Source organism: Myotis yumanensis, unplaced genomic scaffold (assembly GCF_028538775.1).
Source record: "Myotis yumanensis isolate MYYU_CA2020_CCGP unplaced genomic scaffold, mMyoYum1.0.hap1 SCAF_12, whole genome shotgun sequence".
In the NCBI taxonomy this organism is placed as follows: Eukaryota; Metazoa; Chordata; class Mammalia; order Chiroptera; family Vespertilionidae; genus Myotis; species Myotis yumanensis.
Window position 1 is genome coordinate 13,718,898 of NW_027223763.1, and position 19,460 is coordinate 13,738,357.

At 45.0% G+C, this 19,460-nt stretch overlaps 1 protein-coding gene across 2 annotated transcripts in view; it reads right to left on the reverse strand.

The window, feature by feature from the left end:
- The window catches only part of BRINP1 (BMP/retinoic acid inducible neural specific 1), a 161,663-nt gene that overhangs the window by 99,989 nt on the left and 42,214 nt on the right, over positions 1–19,460 (reverse strand). For both annotated transcript variants that reach the window (XM_070430792.1, XM_070430793.1), the window contains exon 2: positions 19,193–19,460. In XM_070430792.1, coding sequence (XP_070286893.1) covers positions 19,193–19,410 — 218 coding nt within the window. In that variant the 5' untranslated portion in view covers positions 19,411–19,460. The remainder of the gene's footprint in view (positions 1–19,192) is intronic.

Sequence of the window (19,460 nt, forward strand, 5' to 3'; positions counted from 1 at the left end):
CTGTTCTGTGCAAGGAGGTATCTAACTAGGAGACCACTGTACCTATGGGGCTGAGAGACGCTGAGAGCATTTGTTAGGGCTGGGGAATTAGAGGGCAGAAAGGGGAAATCAGGAGCAGCAGTGTTTGATGCCCCACGTCATATGACATGTTTAAGGTCTCAATTAATCTTCTGCACAAACACCTTAAGGATAGAATCTCATACAGAGCCTCAGCCACCACAGATAATGTCTGTAGGGTGCTGAGTGTCCCAACAGTTACTTGTTCTAAGTTCTCATCAGCTCAGAAACCTTGAAGAACCCATGCGTTTGCCAATGACCTAAGGATACAAGTCGGAAGACTGTGGCGTTTTCCACCTGTGACTGACCACACGGTTTGACGCAGCAATCCTTTCATCTTCAGCGTTCTGAGTTAGATGGTTTCTCGCAAACTCCTCTAAATCACTGAGTCCAAACCACTACTGTCTCCCGCCTGGAATTCTGACAGCCTCACCTGGCCCGCGCTTTACACTCTATAGTTTCCCCCTGCTGGTAGATTTACCTACAGTGACCCTTAAATCCTAACTCAGGAACTTGCAGTAGAAGCCTCTGTGGACAGTCATCAAGCAAAGTCTCCTCCAGATTAGAATGAGAAAAACATGATAGGCTTTAAAGTAAACACAACAACAACTATTTAAAGATAATGGAAAGTACGCCAAAGCAGACAAAAGCCATCTTAAAGTTTATTCTTAAAAAACTGAAACTTAAAAATTTCAAGTCAATGGTTTTCTGGCCTGAGGGTGCTCCTCAGCCCCAAGGCAAAAGTGCTGGAAATCTGCAACAGAGAACAGAGGTCAGGAATGGGAGAGCAGGGGGAAACGGTAAGGGAGAGTCCTGGCAGCAACAACTGCTAAAGCTGTGAGAACCAAAATCTGCCCAAATCATTAGCTGATGGCTAAAGGACACATGTGGAGAAGAGACCCCTACGGACCTGGTGAGAGAGATGGCCGAGCACAGCAAAGAATCTCCCCATTAGTCGCAGAACTGCGCAGGGAAAGATCTGTCCATTGGCTGCTTTTTAATACTAAGTGCATACTCTATACGTGCACACTTTAAGTGGCAAAGTTTGAATCCTCATGGGCTTGAAGTTTCAGAAGACAAAACCAAAGCTAGGCAGAACAGCTGGAAATTAAATGTAGAGAGAAGCCTTAGAAACAAGAAAGCCGAAGAAAGAGGGCTCCTCCAAACTGAATTATAACCTCTCCCCAAACGTTTGGCTGACCACAAAACTGCAAGGTACAGAGAAGACTTGCGGGGGCCAAGCTGAGAAAGCGGTAGCTGGAACTCATAAAAGCGAAGTAGCAATATTGTGCCTGCACGCCATAGCTGAGACAGATTTTGCAGCAATAAGTTCAGACAAGTTAACAGCATACAAGAACAATGACAAACATCCAGAAAAATACAACATGATCCAAAGGTACTGCATCATGTTATTGCAATGTCTAGTTTTCCACCAAAAATGACTATGCTTGCAAAGAAAAAAAGAAATGTAATCCATGAAACGGGGGGGGGGGGGGGGGGGGGGGGGGGGGGGAATAGAAACGAATTTCAAATAAACCCTGAAGTTGGACTTATCAGATAAAGACTTCAAAGCAGCAACTATAAATATAAGACATGTATAAATATAAGACATATGCTTAAAAGATTAAAGGAAATAAGAAAACAATGAATAAACAGAGAAACACAATAGGTAAGTGGAAACTATGGGTAAAAATGGAAATTCTATAGATGAAAAGAACAGTAATTAAAAGCACACACTTTTAAAAGTTCACAATGGAGACTTAACAGAATAACTGAGATGACAGAAAGGAATATAGTTGAAAGGAGATCATTAAAAAGTATATAATCCAATGAACGAGAGAAAAAAGATTGAAGAAAAGGAACTGCAGCTGGGTCCTGTCTGTAAACAAGTAGTCCAAGACACATGTACTCCAAGGACCAAAGAGAAAAGAGAGAACAGAGGAGAAAAATATCTAAGAAAATAATAGCTGAAACCTCCCCAAACTTGGTTAAAAACATTAGCTTACATGAAGCGGATAAAGCTCAAGCAGGATAGAAACAAAGGTGTCAATAAAACCCCTACAGCTAGCATCATATTTAGTAGTGAAAGAATAGAAGATTTCCTTTCCAAATCAGTAACAAGGCAAGAATTTACACTATCAACACGTCTAGTCAACATTTTACCAGAGGTTGTTACCCGTGCAATAAGGAAAGACAAAGAAATAAAAGACATACAAATTATAAAAGAAGCAGCAAAACTCTTCACAGATGGTGTAGAAAATCCTAAGGAGTCTACAAAAAAAGCTACCAAAATACTTAGTAAAAATGGTAAGGTTGGAGAATACAATATATCACATTCAATTATATTTCTATATACTAGAAATGAAAATATTAAAAATAAAAATTAGAATTTCATTTACAGTACCATTACAAATATGAATATGCTTAATAAAGCATGTACAAGACTTACACACTAGTAACTGTAAAATATTACTGAATAAAATTAAATATCTAAATAAATGAAGCAATAAACAACGTTCATGGATCAGAAGACTTGCTGTTAAGATGCCAGTTCTCTCCAAATTTATAGATGCAACAAAATCCCAATGAAATTTCCAGCCAGTAATCAAGAAAGTGTAACCTGGCCGGCATGGTTCAGTGAGTGAGCGTCGACCTTTAGACCAGGAGGTCAGGGCACATGCCCAGGTTGTGGGCTCCCTTCCCAGTGTGGGGTGTGCAGGAGGCAGCCAATCAATGATTCTCTCCCATCACTGATGGTTCTCTCTCTCTGTCCCTCTTCCTTCCTCTCTGAAATCGATTAAATAAATAAATAAATTAATTAATTAATTAGTTAATAAAAATTAAAAGAAAAACAACAAACTTCTCACTCAGAAGACTGCCTTCCAGTGACCACTACCAATTCTCTCCCGGAACTGGCCGGGGAGGAGCTCTCTGATCCTAGGCTCTGGGGATATAAGTTCACCAGCGTCCAGCACATAGTAGACATTGGTCCAGTGTCGGGCTACTTTCTCTGGTTCTCTTTGAGAAAAAAGATTGAAGAAAACGAACTGCACCTCAGAGTCCTGCCTGTACACAAGGCTTCCAAGTTACTCCTGAAAATCCAGCACCCACTGACAAGGGGATGAGGAAGGTGAGACATCTGAAGATGTCTTTCACATGGCCTTGTCTCCCAGCAGTAGGTGGGTGGTGCTTGGTAAAAGAATAAGTTCCAAAAAAAAAAAAAAAAATGAGAGAGAGAGAGAATTATAGTGTAGACTGAAACAGAACGGCGTAAGAGGCACAGCTATGCATGTCATGTCTTCTGTCCCCCATCATCAAGAGACCCTAACTGTGGTGAGTTGGTTGTTTTGAATGATACCACTTCAATCTGCTCATTTTAAGAAAACAAGCTTAGAAAAAAATGCTCTGTTCTTAGATTCAGGGGATGATACTTGCTGCGAGTTAATTTTCTGAAATCTTTGAGAAGCCAAGGGACCCACAGAACCACACCAGGTAAGAACTGCATATGCCTCATTCCTCCTCCTTTTAAATATCACCTCTGAATCCTTATGCATGTACAAGGTGAAGCACTGCATCTTAATAATAGTTATTAATAACAATAACTATTAACAACAGTTGCTATTATTTTTAAAAGGAGGTTGGGCTGAGGCTGTTAGAGAGTGAGAATGCTGTTGTCCATAGGAAATGCAACACATTCTACATTTCTCTTTTGCTGACAAGCATCCGGGCCCGGGGGGCCCAGTGCTTTTTTGTAAACCAAAAAAATACTGAGCTCATTATGTTAAAGCACAAGTTATCCTTTCGTCGGTCAATCTGTCTGGGTCAACTGTCCTCCCATATTCACTCTGCACATCTAACAGCCCTCTCCAATATTACAGCTGCCGTTCATTTTGTTACCCTGAAGTGATATTCTGAAATCAGGCCATTCAAGTGCAATCATTAGGCACCAAATGATTGCTTCTGTCTGAGCAGTGGAAGGAATCTAAAGTGAGTGCTGGGTGCCTGTAAGCAAGAACAACAGGGCCCGTATTGACACTAAGGTGCAGGGCTCACCAAGCACATTTCCTTCCATGTTCCCTGCCTCAGGACTCTACAAGGAGGTAAACATGGTAAGTTTCTATTTAAGGTGAAGGGAAGGGAGGCTCAGTGGGGATGGATCATTATTCAAAGATCTAATTTAGAAAGACAAAAAAAGTGAATGCAAATCTTCTGCTGCACAGTGAGATCACCTCCACCCCATCCTCTTTCTTCACTTCTTCCTTGTGTTCAATAACCAACTTTCAAGGTATTCTTTCATGTTAATTGAATGCTTCAGCACTTAATTTTCACACTGTGCCTTAACCCCAAGTGCCTAACGTCCAATACCTTCAGCCTCTCATACTCCATCTCAATGATTGATCTTCACCCTCAACCTCTTCCAACCTCCTTCTTCTTTCCATGGTTATTCCTAGAATGCATCATCACCAAAGCCCCTCCAACTCTGACATCTTGTATTAAAACATTCCAGTCTCTGTTGTCTACCACAACACCTGCTCCCTACCTCTTCAAGACCTCTAGGCCCATGACAATCCCCTTTCCCTTTATCTACTATCTACTGCCTTCGACCCAATGATCCATCTCTACATTTACTTTTGGCCAATTCTTTTAGCTCCTTTACCCATTGTCCTTCCATCTCCTTGACAAACCGAAGCCCGGTTTGAACCCACCTCCACCACCCATTTCCTTTTCTCAAAGTTTCAAGTTCTTATAGAGAACAATCTCCTATAGCTGTTAAAAAGTGGTGGCCACCAACATTATCAAAGTCCTCACTGCTTCCTGGTGATCCTCTTACATTCCCTAATCAGACCCCTCTATGATTCTGCAGACTAACTATTTCAAAGTTTCTCCACACACTGCCAACCTTATTTGCACTTCCAGTACCCCTTCCTCTGTGATTGACCTCACAACCCACTTCACAAAAAGAACAGAAGCATCGGAAGTCCCTTCAAACCCCGAGTAAAATCAATAGACTTATCTGCACCCACACCTCTTTCCCCCTTTCTTCTTGTGTCGTTGGAAAGGTGTCCCTCCTTTTACCGCCATCTGTGTGCTGTTATCCTTTCCCTCCCTGCCTCTTGAGAAAGTGCTTCTTCAATAATAACCCTACTCTGCCCCTCAGCATCTCTTCCTCTCTTAATGGTCTCTTCCCTCTTAGAAACCGAAGAAAAGCAACAAAAAGAAACCCTCTTTATTTCAAGTCTCTGCTCCCTTTCATAGCTATGCTTCTTTTCTAAAGAAATGTCTACTCTCTTGCTTCTCACATACTCTTCAACCCACTGCAATCTGACTTCTGCCCCTAATGTTCCATTTAAACAGCTCTTGCCAAGGTCAAGATTTAAGTATAAAAGATTACTTTCAGTTCCAATCTTATGTGATATATCAGAAACCATGGCTCTGATTACCTACACCTTCCTTCTTAAACATTCATTTATTTGAGCTTCCAGGGCACCCAATGTCCCTGATTTTCCTCCTTTACCGCTGGCCATTCCTCAACGCGGCAGAGCTTGTCTCTGCGCATGCTAAATAGGCTCCTCCATGAGTGAGCACATCCCCAGGGGAGATAGATCTATAAGTACCACTGCCAACCGGATGGCTCTCAATACCATCATTTTTCATCCAAGCTCTCTCTTTGGAGGGTCAGAACCATTTATAAAACAACTGCCTACGAAGTCTTTATTTGGATGTTCCAGGTAGTTTAAACTCAACATTTCCAAAGCTGACTCATCTTCAAACATTCACAACCCCCAAAAGTCTCTCTTTGCCTTCCAGGGCTCCCTAGCTTGATGGAACGTACCACCACCCACCTGGCTGACCAAGTTAAAGAAATGTCCCCCTCTTCTTCCTATGTGGCCAAATGCAAGGATTTGTCACTTCAAGTGCAATCTTGCCAAGTCCCCCACTTTCCGAATCTTCCCTCCCTTTCCACCTTCATGCTCAAATACGGAGTCTTCCTTCTCCTTAAAGTATCTCCAGCTATAATTTCATTTGTGTAACAATTTGGAAATGATGACATCATAGACATGGGGAACAAATTAGTGGCTGTCAGGGTTGGGGATGGTAGGGGAGATTGAAGGGGTGTCACCATAGAGGGACAGCAGAAAGGAGATTTCTGTGGTGATGGAACCATCTGTATCTTCACTGGGGTGGTGATTACATGGATCTTCATGTGGTAAGTGCCATAGAACCATGCACACACATTGCACCCATGTCAATCTTCTGGTTTTGCTACTGTGCCACCGTTACGTGACCTGTAACCCTTGGGGTAAACTGGGTGAAGGGTAAATAGGACCTCTCTGTACTATGTTTGCAACTTCTTGCCAATCTCCAACTATTTCAAAATAGAACATTTAAAAATATTTTTTATTTATTTTTAGAGAGAGAGAAAAGAAACATCAACGTGAGAGTGAAACATCTATCAGCTGCCTCCTACACGCCCCCTCCTGGGGATAGAATCCACAACCTGGGCATGTGCCCAGACCTGGAATCAAATCGGCAACCCTTCGGTGCATGGGACAATGGCCAACCCACTGAGCCACACCGGCCAGGGCTCAAAATAAAAATTAAAAGAAAAATCTCAAATCCCCATGGAAGCCACTTTAGTCTAAGACACTCCTCCTCCTTGCCTGGGTCACTGCCATAGCCTTCTATTTCCTGCCACACACTTTGCACCCTCGCCCAACTTTCCCCCATCAGTCCACTTCTCTCCTGTGTAGCAGGAGTGATCTTCCTAAGAGGACAACCTGAATCTGCTCTGTCTATGGGCAAAAGCCTTGGGCCCTGGTTCCCACATTGTGTGCTGACACCATGGCACATGACAGGGCACAGAGGACCATTGTAATGCTCAAGGGAAATGAGCTATACTTGACATTTATTGGGCATCCCCAAACCTACTAACTTGAGGTCTTGCACAGTTTCAATATGAAAACACTCTGGAATCTTTCCATGATGGCATATTTTTCTGAAGCTGGGTTTTAGGTAGTTGGTACAATTACCAAGTACTTGAGAAAAATTAATGAGGGACAGGAAATGAGGGTGGCAGTATCCAACTGCACGATTTGAGAAGTAGTAACTGTGGTTATTTGTGGATAAAAGAAAAACATTGTTTTTCTCTAGATTTGCATGTATTACTTGTCAAATAGCCACTAAACTTACTGGGACATAAACACTTCATTAAGTTGTTTGGTCCTAACTACTTAATAAGCAGAATTATTAGTATTTCTCTGGCCTAGGGGACCCATAACAAAATCACTGAGACATTAAGAGGGCATCCTGAAATGAGCAAGTGTGGGAGCCACCATCTGAGGATAAAGCTCCAAGTCTTTTATACAATAGACACCGGGCTCCATCCCAGCTTACTCCCCGACTTCTCTGGCCAGCAGCGAACATTTTCTCTGCCTATCACTTATGTCTGTCCCTTTCTGAAACACCACCTGAGAACACACACACACACACACACACACACACACACACACACACACACCAATACCTTCCTTCACCTAACTCCTACTATTCAGATCTCAACTTTAAAACAAATCAAACAGCCCTAGCTGGTTTGGCTCAGTGGACAGAGTGTCAGCCTGCAGACTGGAGGGTCCTGGGTTTGTAGCCGGCCAAAGGCACATGCCTGGGTTGGGGGCTCGATCCCCAGTAGGGGGCATGCGGGAGGCAGCCAAGCAATGATTCTCTGTCATCATCGATGTTTCTCTCTCTCCCTTTTCCTCTCTGAAATCAATAAAAATATATTTAAAAAAATAAAAAAAAGATCTTCTTTTTGAAGGCCTTCCTTAATCTTGCAGGGCCCACTCCAGTGCCCTTCTCTGTGCTATGACCAGCCCTCCTCATGCGGGACAGCAATCCACTGCTCATGGCCTCCCCTTCCCGGCTCTTTATGGTTCTCCTCAAGGGCACAGCTCAGTAATGCCTTCGTGTCATCAGAGGCTAATGTAGTCCCTGCACATGGTAGGGACTCAACACATACTTGCTGAATTCATGGACAGACCATCCCCAACCATTTAGCAGTGCCCAGACATCCCTATCCTTTGCATTCGCCCCCTTCCTTCTCACACAAACCACACTCCCCCATCACTGCGCTATAACCCGGGTGTCACGCCACAGTCACAGAGAGGCTGTCGCAAGTGCTCAGGATGAAGGCTGCACCTTGCTGCCTGCTCTGAACAACACGCCTGTGATTTGAGCAGAAGCAGAGTTCCCCCGCCGCCCACACACCCCATCCTGCAATGTGGGTGATTGCTGTGAAGGTGCCTGGTGAAGAGCCATCCCTGAGGGACAGTGTCTCCTGAGCATTAGACATCAAAGACACCCTGGCGGGCTCCAGGCAATGGGAACTGGAGATGAGATGTCGCAGACTGCTCCCCTCACCTGGGCTGATTAATAGATGAGACGCTTGCAAATCATGGACGTGTGCTGTTTACATGAGTCAACCCAAGCTGCCAGCTTAAGGGCACGGTGCCAGTGTGGAGGCCTCTGGATTCCTGCTCCACGTGCCCCAGGGCATCAGAACCCTTCCTTTCTCTGCTCCCCTTTCTCCATCTTCCTCCCAACAATAGTCTAAGAAGGGAGCAACGCTGTCTCCACAGGGCACTAAGCCACACAGCACACAAGCTTCCCGCCTGTTGGAGTCTCCTAAGCATTTACACAGTCTTGTGGCTGAATGTCCAGGGGTTGGTGCTGCAGACAGCAGTCCTCCAGCCCTTTCTCCTTGCTGAATGCCTTCACAGGCTGCCTGCTTAGATCTTCACAACTATCTTGGAATGTCTCCCCATTTTGCAGATGAAGAAACTGAGGCTCAAAAAGTTTAAGCAGCATGCCTAGGATCGCATGAGTGGGAAGTGGCAGAGCCAGGACTCAAACCAAGGTCGGCCTGAACCTAAAGAACAGCTCTTCATCACTAAGCTACAGCGATTGTTTCAGGGTTCACACAAGCTTAGCTGCTAACTTGGGGCTGTAACTTTCCATCAAGGTTTGCAGGGACAAGTCAGGGGTAGGTAAAGAGTGGAATCCAAGGCCTTCCTCCAAGCCAGTCTGGGAATCCACTGCTAATGAGACCCAGTAATTCTTATGCCCAGAAAGAAGGCCTTGAGAGAGAAAGAAATTGCCTAGAGGCAGAAGCTTGGGCATTCTGGCTCCTTTCATGAGAGATACAAAAGTATCCAGCCGAGGTAGAACGCTACATAAAATAAGGCATCCAGCCACGGGGTGCCCAGGATGGAACTGGGGCAGGTAAGCCCGGATGCGGTGGAGGAAGCGAGCTGCCTGACAGGCAGACCAAGCAGCTCTGTTGGTGGCCCTGAGTGGTACCTGGGAGTTAATGAACTCCATCTTTGCTGTCGCAGCACTCCCTTTCTCTCTCTTAAATCACTGCCACGGGCTTCTAACCCCTCTTACTCCCACCCATGCATTCCTCGGGCTGCGGGCAGAGTGGTGTCTCTAAATGCCTGTCAGACCATACCTGTCTCACGTTTCAGACCCTTGGTTGATTTCCTATTGCCCAAGTCAGAGAAGACTCAGGTTCTAACCTCTTACCCTGGACCCATGGCACACTCTGCTAGCCGAACACGGGACAGTTTTCCTCTGAGCCAAAACGTGACCACAGTGGCTGGCATGACTCAGTAGTTGAGTGTTGACTTATGAATCAGGAGGTCACGGTTCAATTCCTGGTCAGGGCACATGCCCGGGTTGCAGGCTAGATCCCTGATTGGGGGTTGGGGGGGGGGGGGGGGGAGGGAGAGTGTAGGAGGCTGCCAATCAATGATTGTCTCTCATCATTGATGTTTCTATCTCTCTCTCCCTTCTTCTCTGAAATCAATTAAAAAAATATTTTTTTTTAAAAAAAAGAGAAAAATGTGACCGAAACATAGATACAGTGTTTTTCTAATGGTAAGGCCCAGCCCATTAGTGGAGGCTCAAGTCTATTTGGTTAGTGCACACCTGCATTTTTTAAAATAAATGAATCAGAAAGGAATAGATTAGGTTAGAATGGAATAGAATATGAAATATTGAGATTCATCACAGGTAGTAAGTTATGATTTTTTTCATGAATTTTCATTTCACATCTCTCTAGGTATATTGAGTGCCAATGTTAAAATGCATTTTTTTTGTTGCATGAGTTAGGGTCAAGAAATGGAAAAGCAAAACAAACAAAAACGCTGCTCTAAATAGCTACGTGGTAATACTCTGACAATGAACCAGTTTGAAGGTTGGTTACAATCAATTTGCCATCCCACATTCTCCTGCCCCCTTGCCTTTGCAGGTGCTGCCCCACCTGCCAGGATTGCTTTTCTCCCTCCAGCCTTCCTAGGAAATGGAATCCTCCCTGAAGCCTGGGTTCAACACTCTCTCCTCCAGGATGCCTTCCTAGCTTTGCCTTTCCTCCCAGCCATCCCGCCTGCAGATTCCGTTGCTGGAGGAAATGCCCTTCCCCCACCCAAACACAGCATCCAGGGCACGCCCAGTCAGGCAGCTCAGCAGGAGGCACTGTGCTTAGTTGTCTTTCAGGCAGTTTTCCTCAAGATACCCAGAGTCCCTGGAGGGCAGGGGTCAAGATTTTCCTCTTCCTTTCCCCGGGAAACAGGGCAGAGTCTGGGTAGTAGAAGTCTGCAACTCAGCAAAGATTTTTCAAGTGAATGAGAATGTAATAGGTACTTAGATCCTGGATCCAGTCCCTCTTTTCTTTAACAGAGATTTGCAACATAGTGTCCTAAGCCCCAAAGGTTTGTTTCCATTCTCCTCCTAATTTCCCAGGTCACATGGTGGCCGTATTTGGGGTCAGTCAATCAATCCATGTGCGGGCGGCGTGCAAGCTGGTCTATTTTCAGACGCTGCTCCTGACTAAAGCTGGACAACCGCAACCCAGGCATGTGCTCTGACCAGGACCCGAACCAGTGACCTCTTGGTTAGTGGTTCAACATTCAACCACTGAGCCCCAGAGGCCTGGCCCCGGCTGGTGTTTTAGCATGACTCAGGCAATGCGTATCTGAAACATCCTACAAAGTCTGAACTTCTTATTTCCTATGGAATTTGCAGCCAAAGGGGAAAGCCACCAGCCCTCCCGGATCTCTGGAAGGAAGGGCAACTTTTATCTGGGGTGGAAAACCACCTTCCCTTACATGCTCCCTCTCTGCAGCGGGAAGCAAAACTCGACTCCCCTTCTGCAATGTCTGGGCCACCCCGACTGAGGCCACGTCTGAAAACATAGGGAACCCCTTCTCATTCCGTCCTGCAGCCAGACTCGCTGGGAACCCGGCCGTATGCTGGTGCCTGTATTTCAACCCTTCCAACTCAAACTCATGACCCGAATCAAAGACCATTTATTCTAATATCCTTCCCACCACCCTGTTTTCCTTTTTGTCCCAAAACACTTGCCCTGGAGAAAGGTTTCTCCACCTCTACAGGAGCCACCGTGAGCCATAGTGTTGGCTGCAGGGGGCCGGAGCGCACTGCAGGGTGGCTAGCAGTGTCCCTGGTCCCTGGCCTCAGCCCCCTAGAGGCCACAACCCAAACTGTCCGTAGACATTTCCAAATACCCCCTCTCCCCCCCAGGAAGAGAAATGACCCCTAATTGACAAGCATTGCCCTAGGTCAGAGGTTCTCCTGTCTGTCCTAGACCCATGACATCCAAACACATGACAAAGGACCCAGGCACTGGTGTTTTCTCAGAGCTTGGCAGGTGATTCTAATGTGGAGCCACTTCTTTGCTTCCCTTACTCCTCAATTGTGGCCTCTGCTGAAGTTCCTCTCCCTGCACCACAGGGTGGAAAGCCAAACTTAGAAATAAGAGTGCAAAAACAGAAGCAATGAAAAGGGAGAAGAAGAAAAGATAAGGCGATTCCGGTGAGAGGAAAACTGAAGCTACCGATTCCATTCCTTCTCATTATAAACCAGGAGGTAGACTGAGTCCAAAGTGCTCAAAAGAAAAGCTCAACAGGGAGGGTGGCCTCCTAGGCCAGGTGCCAGCTTCCCAAGCTGCAGAGATGGCCCTTTAAGAGCGCTTTGACATGGGCTGGCATCCAAAGAGACTGCATTCGAGCTGCCAATGCCAGGGAGTGCCAGTGACCCCTCAAACCTGCTCTCCAAACTCCAATCATTCTCAGAAAGAGAGGTGGTTGTTCAGTCAAAGAGGTCTAGTCAAAAATTATTAAACTAGAGGCCCGATGCAAGAAATTCGTGCAAGGGGCTTGGCCCTCACAGCCCCAGCTGCCTCAGACCTCGCAGCCCTGGCTTCCTCCGAAAGGTTGTCCGGACGGTCGTTCTGCTGTTCGGCCATTCGATTTGCATATTATGCTTTTATTATTATAGATATTCTAGGAGTGAGCCGTTTCTCCAACAAATAGATTTATGTCACTTGGGAGGCAACAGAGCATAGTTAACCATGCAGACTCTGGAATCTGCTTGCTTGTGAATTAGCCCTTTCCTGGGACAAGTTATGCAAATGGGGATGACAGCAATACCTAAGGCACAGGATTATTGTGAGGATCAATCAATTGGAATAATTTTTATAGACTGTGTCCATGCTAAGCACTTGGGAGGCTTTCCATTTAGCAACCAACTTATCATTATCATTACTGTTATTATTTATTTGACTATTGGATCATTTTCCCCCCAGAAAACATCTTTTAAAATCACATTAGAGATCCATATAACGTGCTTTAAGAAGTGCTCAGTTAGACTAGTTTTAGCCTCACGAATAGAAATACAACCTTTGCACCATGTAATACTTAGATTCCAACTGGAATCCACAGGTTGGTGGTTTCCTTTCAAGTTCAACCACAAGCATCCTGAGGGGTGCTGGGATGGACTTCTCTCTCACCACCACCTGTCTGTTAGCCCCTGTGATCATCATCTCCCCTGCGCACAGCATCCAGCCTGCGTACTTGAATGATCTCTGGGTAAGGACCACATCTCATGTATCGCAATAGAACCATCCACCCAGCCCCAGCCCCATTCATTTAGTAGCTTCACCACAAAACCTACTGAGATATTTTTGTGAAACACATGAGGCACCATCAGGAGAGCAGACTAAAACGGAGACTTAATGCAACACTGAATAGGTGCAAGAAAGTTAGGTAATCAGACTTGGTGTGCCAAGATTTGGTTTATACTCAAGTTTTAGGTACTTAGTTAAGGCTCAAAGAAAGGTGTACCCTAAGCCACAAACCTTGCTCTGCAACCCACATGGAAAACCACTCTATACGGAACCACCTCTATGGCACAGTGACTGCCATTATCAAGCCCTCCCCTCTGCCCTGGCTCTCCAGAACCAAAGCCTCCAGAGGGTACCACATTACCCCCAGGAAACCCACCTCTGAAATAATTGCTAAATCTATAGCAACTAATGATCTCAAAGTCAGGGTAAATAATCAAACCAATAAAACACAACAAGGCAGTGGAAACACAGGAAACACCTTTGGAGCAAGCTGACTTTTACATTCACCTGCGTAAGAAAGAAATAATGTCTAGCAATGAATGCAATCAGTTCTCCCACGTGGAGGAAAGAACTTGTATTTATGCAGCTCCTGCAAAATTCCAAGCTCAGTATGCTTGGTAGCTAAGGTATTTCTCACCACAACCACATATTTAACAGTGTCTTCATTTTACAGACGAGAAAACTGAGTCTCTGAGGAGTTGCTTATGGCATCGTTTTTTCCTCTACCCTCCACTGTGTGTGTGTGTGTGTGTGTGTGTGTGTGTTGTGTGTGTGCCTGTGTGTGCCTGTGTGTGTGCTTTAGTGTTTTCTATTGCTCAACTCTTTACCTTCAATCATAGCACAACTTACAACGTATGATTTGTGTTAGGTTCTAAAGCAATGGATGTATGAATGATTTCTGAATGGTGAATGAATGAATTTGCCCAGGTTGACAAAGCCAGAAAGCGGCTCCAAACTAAACAAAACCGGAGTCTCCAGACCCCAAGTCCAGGGTCTTCTCTGCTACCCCATGTTCTGTTTTCAATTGGCAATATTTCACAGAATCATAGAAGTTCAGACCTGGATCTGGAAACCACCTTAACTAACAATCCCATTGTACAGATGAGGAAACAGAGGCACAAAAATGTTCCATTACTTGGCTGAAATCATACATCAGGGAGGTGAGTGACCAGGGCCAGTGCCGGGTTCCCTGAGCCCACATCAGTGTTACTGCCACTGCACCCTGGCAGAAGCCAGCAGAAAACGCGCCCAGCCTCCGCGTGCCAGCTCAGGCTTGTGCGTGACAGAGCGTGTGCCTCGTGCACCCAAATCACTGCTGGTGCACACATTACTGCTCAGTTTGTGAAGCGACATGAGAGAGGGCTTCTGCTGAGATTTAATCTGCAAGGTTCTCAGTGTTGCCATTGGTACTGTCCCCCCAGCAGGACTCTCTGAGCTGAAATCGGCCTCTGTGTGCATATATATGAGGATGGAGATGGCCTTAACCCACTTAAATGAGGAGGGGATACTTCAGCGTCTTTCGGAAGCTTCTAGATCACTCAGGGCTCTAGCCTGGACTCAGGACGGGGGAAACTGGCCAGAACTTGAGGTCTAGAGCATTTCCATGGGGCTTGCTCGGTAGCATGTGACAACATGGCACATTCTGGTAGGAAAGCCTGTCTTTCCTGATGCGGATGTCCAGTTTCTAATGTGCTACATGCATGTTAGCACACAGGAAGCAGGGGAAGTCACGGGGGGCCATGCTTTAGTGTTTCAACAAAGCGGCATGCCATGGGGAGGAAGTGCTGATTGACAGCCACCTGATGAACATGCACTAGTTGGCTTTTGCTCTGGTCTGAACCCGGTTTGCAGAGGCACATAGGTCTCTGGGTCCCTATCTGCATGTCCATGTGCGGATCATGACAGAAGCCCCACCAAATCTCTGCACATAACAGGTTCCAGATCAATGTGGATGGTATTACTGTTGTCCCAGCTATGCCTACCCTGCTCTTTCTTCTTTGTAACACTGCGTGTGCGTGCGTGTGTGTGTGTGTGTGTGTGTGTGTGTTTAATTAATGTTAGTTTCTCCTCTGAGCAGGGACCATGTTTGTTTCACTCATCATTGTATCTGCCCCAAAACAGCACTGGGCCTGTCGTTGGTGCTTAGTAATTATTTGAGGATTAAATAAAGGAAGGAAGAAATAACTAGATGACCAGGGGCCCGACTTCTGGGGTGAACTCCATCATTTAATTAACCATGTGACCTTGGCGAAAGCTTATACTTGATTTTAGAGCTAGAAAGGAGCTTAGAAATCAGCATGTTGGGGGGTTGCACACTTTGTTTTAGCAGCGGAATCCGAAGGAAAGCATGCGTACAGCCTGCACACAGAAGCAGAAGCAGCAAACCTCTCACCGAGGGGCTGGGGAAGGCCTGGGATCCTGCCTGCCGGCCTCCTGCCTTTTGCCTGTGTTTTCACATTACACTGGCTCCTATGACTTTTTAAAAAATGTTTTTTATTGGTTTCGGAGAGGAAGGAAGAGGAAGAGAGACCTAACCTCAATGATGAGAGAGAATCACTGATCGGCGACCACCCGCATGCCTCACATCGGGGACCGAGCCACAACCACAGGCATGTGCCCTGACCAGGAATCGAACCTCCTAGTTCATAGGTTGATGCTCAACCACTGAGCCACGCCAGCCAGGCTCCTTTGACTTCTTTATTGACCCTCAGGATTTCAAAGAGCATTGGTGGAAAACAATCTGACCTACATCACACCTATCCTTTAATGGGTAAGAACAGGGGGATCCCGGAACGGAGGGAACTTGCTTGATGTCAATAGCCCAGTGTCTGCAGAGTGGGAATGAGTACCCAGAGGTCCTGACCCCCAACCTCATTAGCAACCGTTCACTTCTTAGCATCTCTAAAACTACCGCCGAAATGGTGACAAAATGATTGTGAGAAAAAAGTGTTTGGAAGAGGAGTGGGTGACAGAAGGGCTGTGTTTGGTCCCCAGTTCCACCTGTCACCAGATAGATGGGCTACAGCAGCAATTTTCAACAGGTGTGCCACGGCACCCTGGTGTGCCGCAAGAATTTGTAAAACATGCAATACCTGACTATTTAGTCAGAGGCCCTGATTACTTTTCCCTTAGATTGTCAAATAAAAAAATGAGAGCATCCAGCACAACAGCTGTCTAACGAGAATGAGTCAAAATCATACCCTTTTTTTTTTGTCAGATCAGCAAAAAAAAAAAAATACATTTTTTGGTGTGCTGCACAGTTTTCGTAATTAGTTTATGTGTGCCATGGGATGAAAAAGGTTGAAAATCACTGGGCTAGAGCAATGCATTCTGCTTCCCCAAGTCCTGGGTTTCCTACGTGTAAAATGCCAAGACACTGCTCATCTCACAGAAGATGGTGTGAGAATTGACTGACCTCCCAGTAAAAGGTTGCTGCTATTGAACATTTGGGAGCTGTGGTTCTACTGAGGATGCCGGTGTAAGTCTAGGTTATTTCAACAGCAATCAAACACAGATTCATCACCTCACAAGCCTGATAGCTCCCTTGTGAGCCTCCATTGTGACCATCACCTGTCAATCATGACCAACTTGTCCCTACTGGCTAGCACAGGGCCAGGCACACCATAGTTGCTAAGAAACATTTGTAAACAATGAACGGATGCTTTTAGTTCTAGCATATTTATTCATATGGATGAACCTATCCTCAGGTTTTGTTTCCAGTTCAGGCCCCAACTTTTCTCAGCTACATAATTTTATTCAAGTCAATCACCTCCTGATCTTTAAAATGGAAATCTGAGCCCCAGTTATCCCAACTCTAAACTGTCCTCAGGAGGCTCACATGGAAGAGAAAGGCACAGATAAAGTCAAGGCGTCAATATTATCTGACAAATCACAAATAACTGGGGCTTTACTACTTCTTCTCTTCCAACATTTCAAGCCAATGTCTTTCCCAATACCAGGGGTTTCAGATATTGAAGCATTTGGTTGAGTAATCAATGAACATCCTTATTTAGTTTATGCATATTCACTGAAAGCAATAGTTGTATTGTGTCAGAAACTATTTTAAGAATCTAAATTTGAAATTAAGTAGATAACTATTGTTCTGGGGTGATTTAGAAATAGTTCTCCTAAGGAATAGTTTATATTCAATAACTATATTTTTTTGAATCAGTAATTATTTTTTTCAGGTTCTGATATTCTTTTCTTTTGAAAGAAGATGCACCACGTTTCTCATCCTTGTGTTCTTTTTCTTTTCATGCACATCCATTATTCATTTTCCTTTGTGACCCTGCTTTTCATCATGCCCAGAGTACCTCCCCCCAATAACTCAGATTCTCTACAGCTCCTCAAGGCTCACAGAAAGTTCATCTGTGAACTTGTACGAATGGAACCAATGCAAGACCCCAGTCATTAATGGGCCAACTTTCAAACTAAAATTTGAATATTCAGCATAAAAGCAGAAGTATTGGCAGCTGGTAGAAATTTCATGAATAACCCATTATTAGCCCATAATGTCACAAAATGTGCAAAGGAGACATGAGTATTTTCATATCAAGTATATAGAAGATATAAGACCTGAAGCCATGCTTTCCCAGCTGCAGGCCAAGATTACAGCCTTCACTATGCTTCCTGGCTGTCTTATCCTAACTGGCCCAGAAATATTAGGGATTTGTCCTTCTTCCTTGAGCTTTAAGATAAAAACCACACCTCTAGAGACTTTAGGCATTCTCTAATTCACTTATGTCCATAACATTTATTATGTGCATATGATACAAGGCAGAACAAAAGTGACTCTGGGCATCTAGAAATGAAATTTTACATCCTATATAATAAAAACCTAATATGCAAATCGACTGAATGGTGGAATGACCAGTCGCTATGACACACACTGACCACCAGGGGGAAGATGCTCAATGCAGGAGCTGCCCCCTGGTGGTCAGTGTGCTCAGCCAGAAGTTGGGCTCACGGCTGGCGAGCTCAGCGGCAGTGACAGGAGCCTCTGCCACCTCAGAGGCAGTGCTAAGAACCCCTAGGGCAGCGGTTCTCAACCTGTGGGTCGAGACCCCTTTGGCAGTCGAATGACCCTTTCACAGGGGTTGCCTAAGACCATCCTGCATATCAGATATTTACATTACGATTCATAACAGTAGCAACATTACAGTTATGAAGTAGCAAAGAAAATAATTTTATGGTTGGGTCACAACATGAGGAACTGTATTTAAAGGGCCAGAAGGTTGAGAACCACTGCCCTAGGGGGATCCGGGCCTAAGCCAGCAGGCAGACATCCCCTGAGGGGTCCCGGACTGTGAGAGGGTGCAGTCCTGGCTGAAGGATACCCCCACCGCCCAGTGCACAAATGTCATGCACCAGGCCTCTAGTATATATATATATATGCACCCTGCCCTCAAAGAGTTTCCAGTTAGGTAAGAAAGAAATATGCACTCTACTAGTAATTGCAAATGGTTTAAAACTCAAGAGGTATAAGTGTAGAAAAGTATAGAAATACCAAAGAGAGGGTGATCCAGTCGAATGAGGAGACTCTGAGATGGTTTTAAGCAGAAAAGAATTTGGGGTAAGTCCTTATTGTATGAGTAGGATCCCAAGAGGCCAAGAACCAGTTCAGATCTTCTCAAGAAAAGGTGGTTCACCGAGTGTCCTCTCTTATGTCCAAATGTGTGCATGTGTTTGGGTAGGTTAATGGATGCATTGACAGCATTTGTAAAACAACACTACCAACACCTGATGTGGTTGACTAAAAATATTTGACCATTTCCAATGTGACTTAACACAAGTTATTTCACCTCGTTGAAGCTCAGTCACCTCATCTATAAAGTATAGAGAACAGACAGAACCTATCTCTGATGGTTTATAAGGTTTATACAAGATAGTATATATCATGCCCAGAACACAGTAAGTATTCAATAAATGTTAACTCTTTGTTATTCTCATTGTCATTGCTAATCTCTTGTGCAAAGTGAAAAATAAATAAATAAATAAATAAATAAATGAGTGAGTGAAGAAGTGGCTGACAGCCTGCTGAAGGGTTCCGTGGCCCAGACATTCCCCCTTACAGTAAGGCCTGTGCCAATGGCTGAGCCCGGAAGCTTTCTATGAATGAAAGAAAGGCAAGGACCAGCTTAGCCCCGAGCTTACCTGTATATTTTATATCTGGTTGTAAATCCTTGACGGTGTCTTTCCACAAAGGATAGGTAGCTCCTGGAGTGGTGGAAAGGCCCCCTGTCTGAAATGAGCCAATCAAATTCCTTGGAGACATGTTGGTCTGTCCCAGCTGGTTCCTGGTGGGAGGGCTGCACTGAGATACGGCCCCATATAAACAGGAAGTAGAGGAGCTCAACAAACCTCCAGTTCATGCTTTTCTGCCGGCCTTTTTCCTCTCATTCTTGCTCCATTCTGTGGAGTC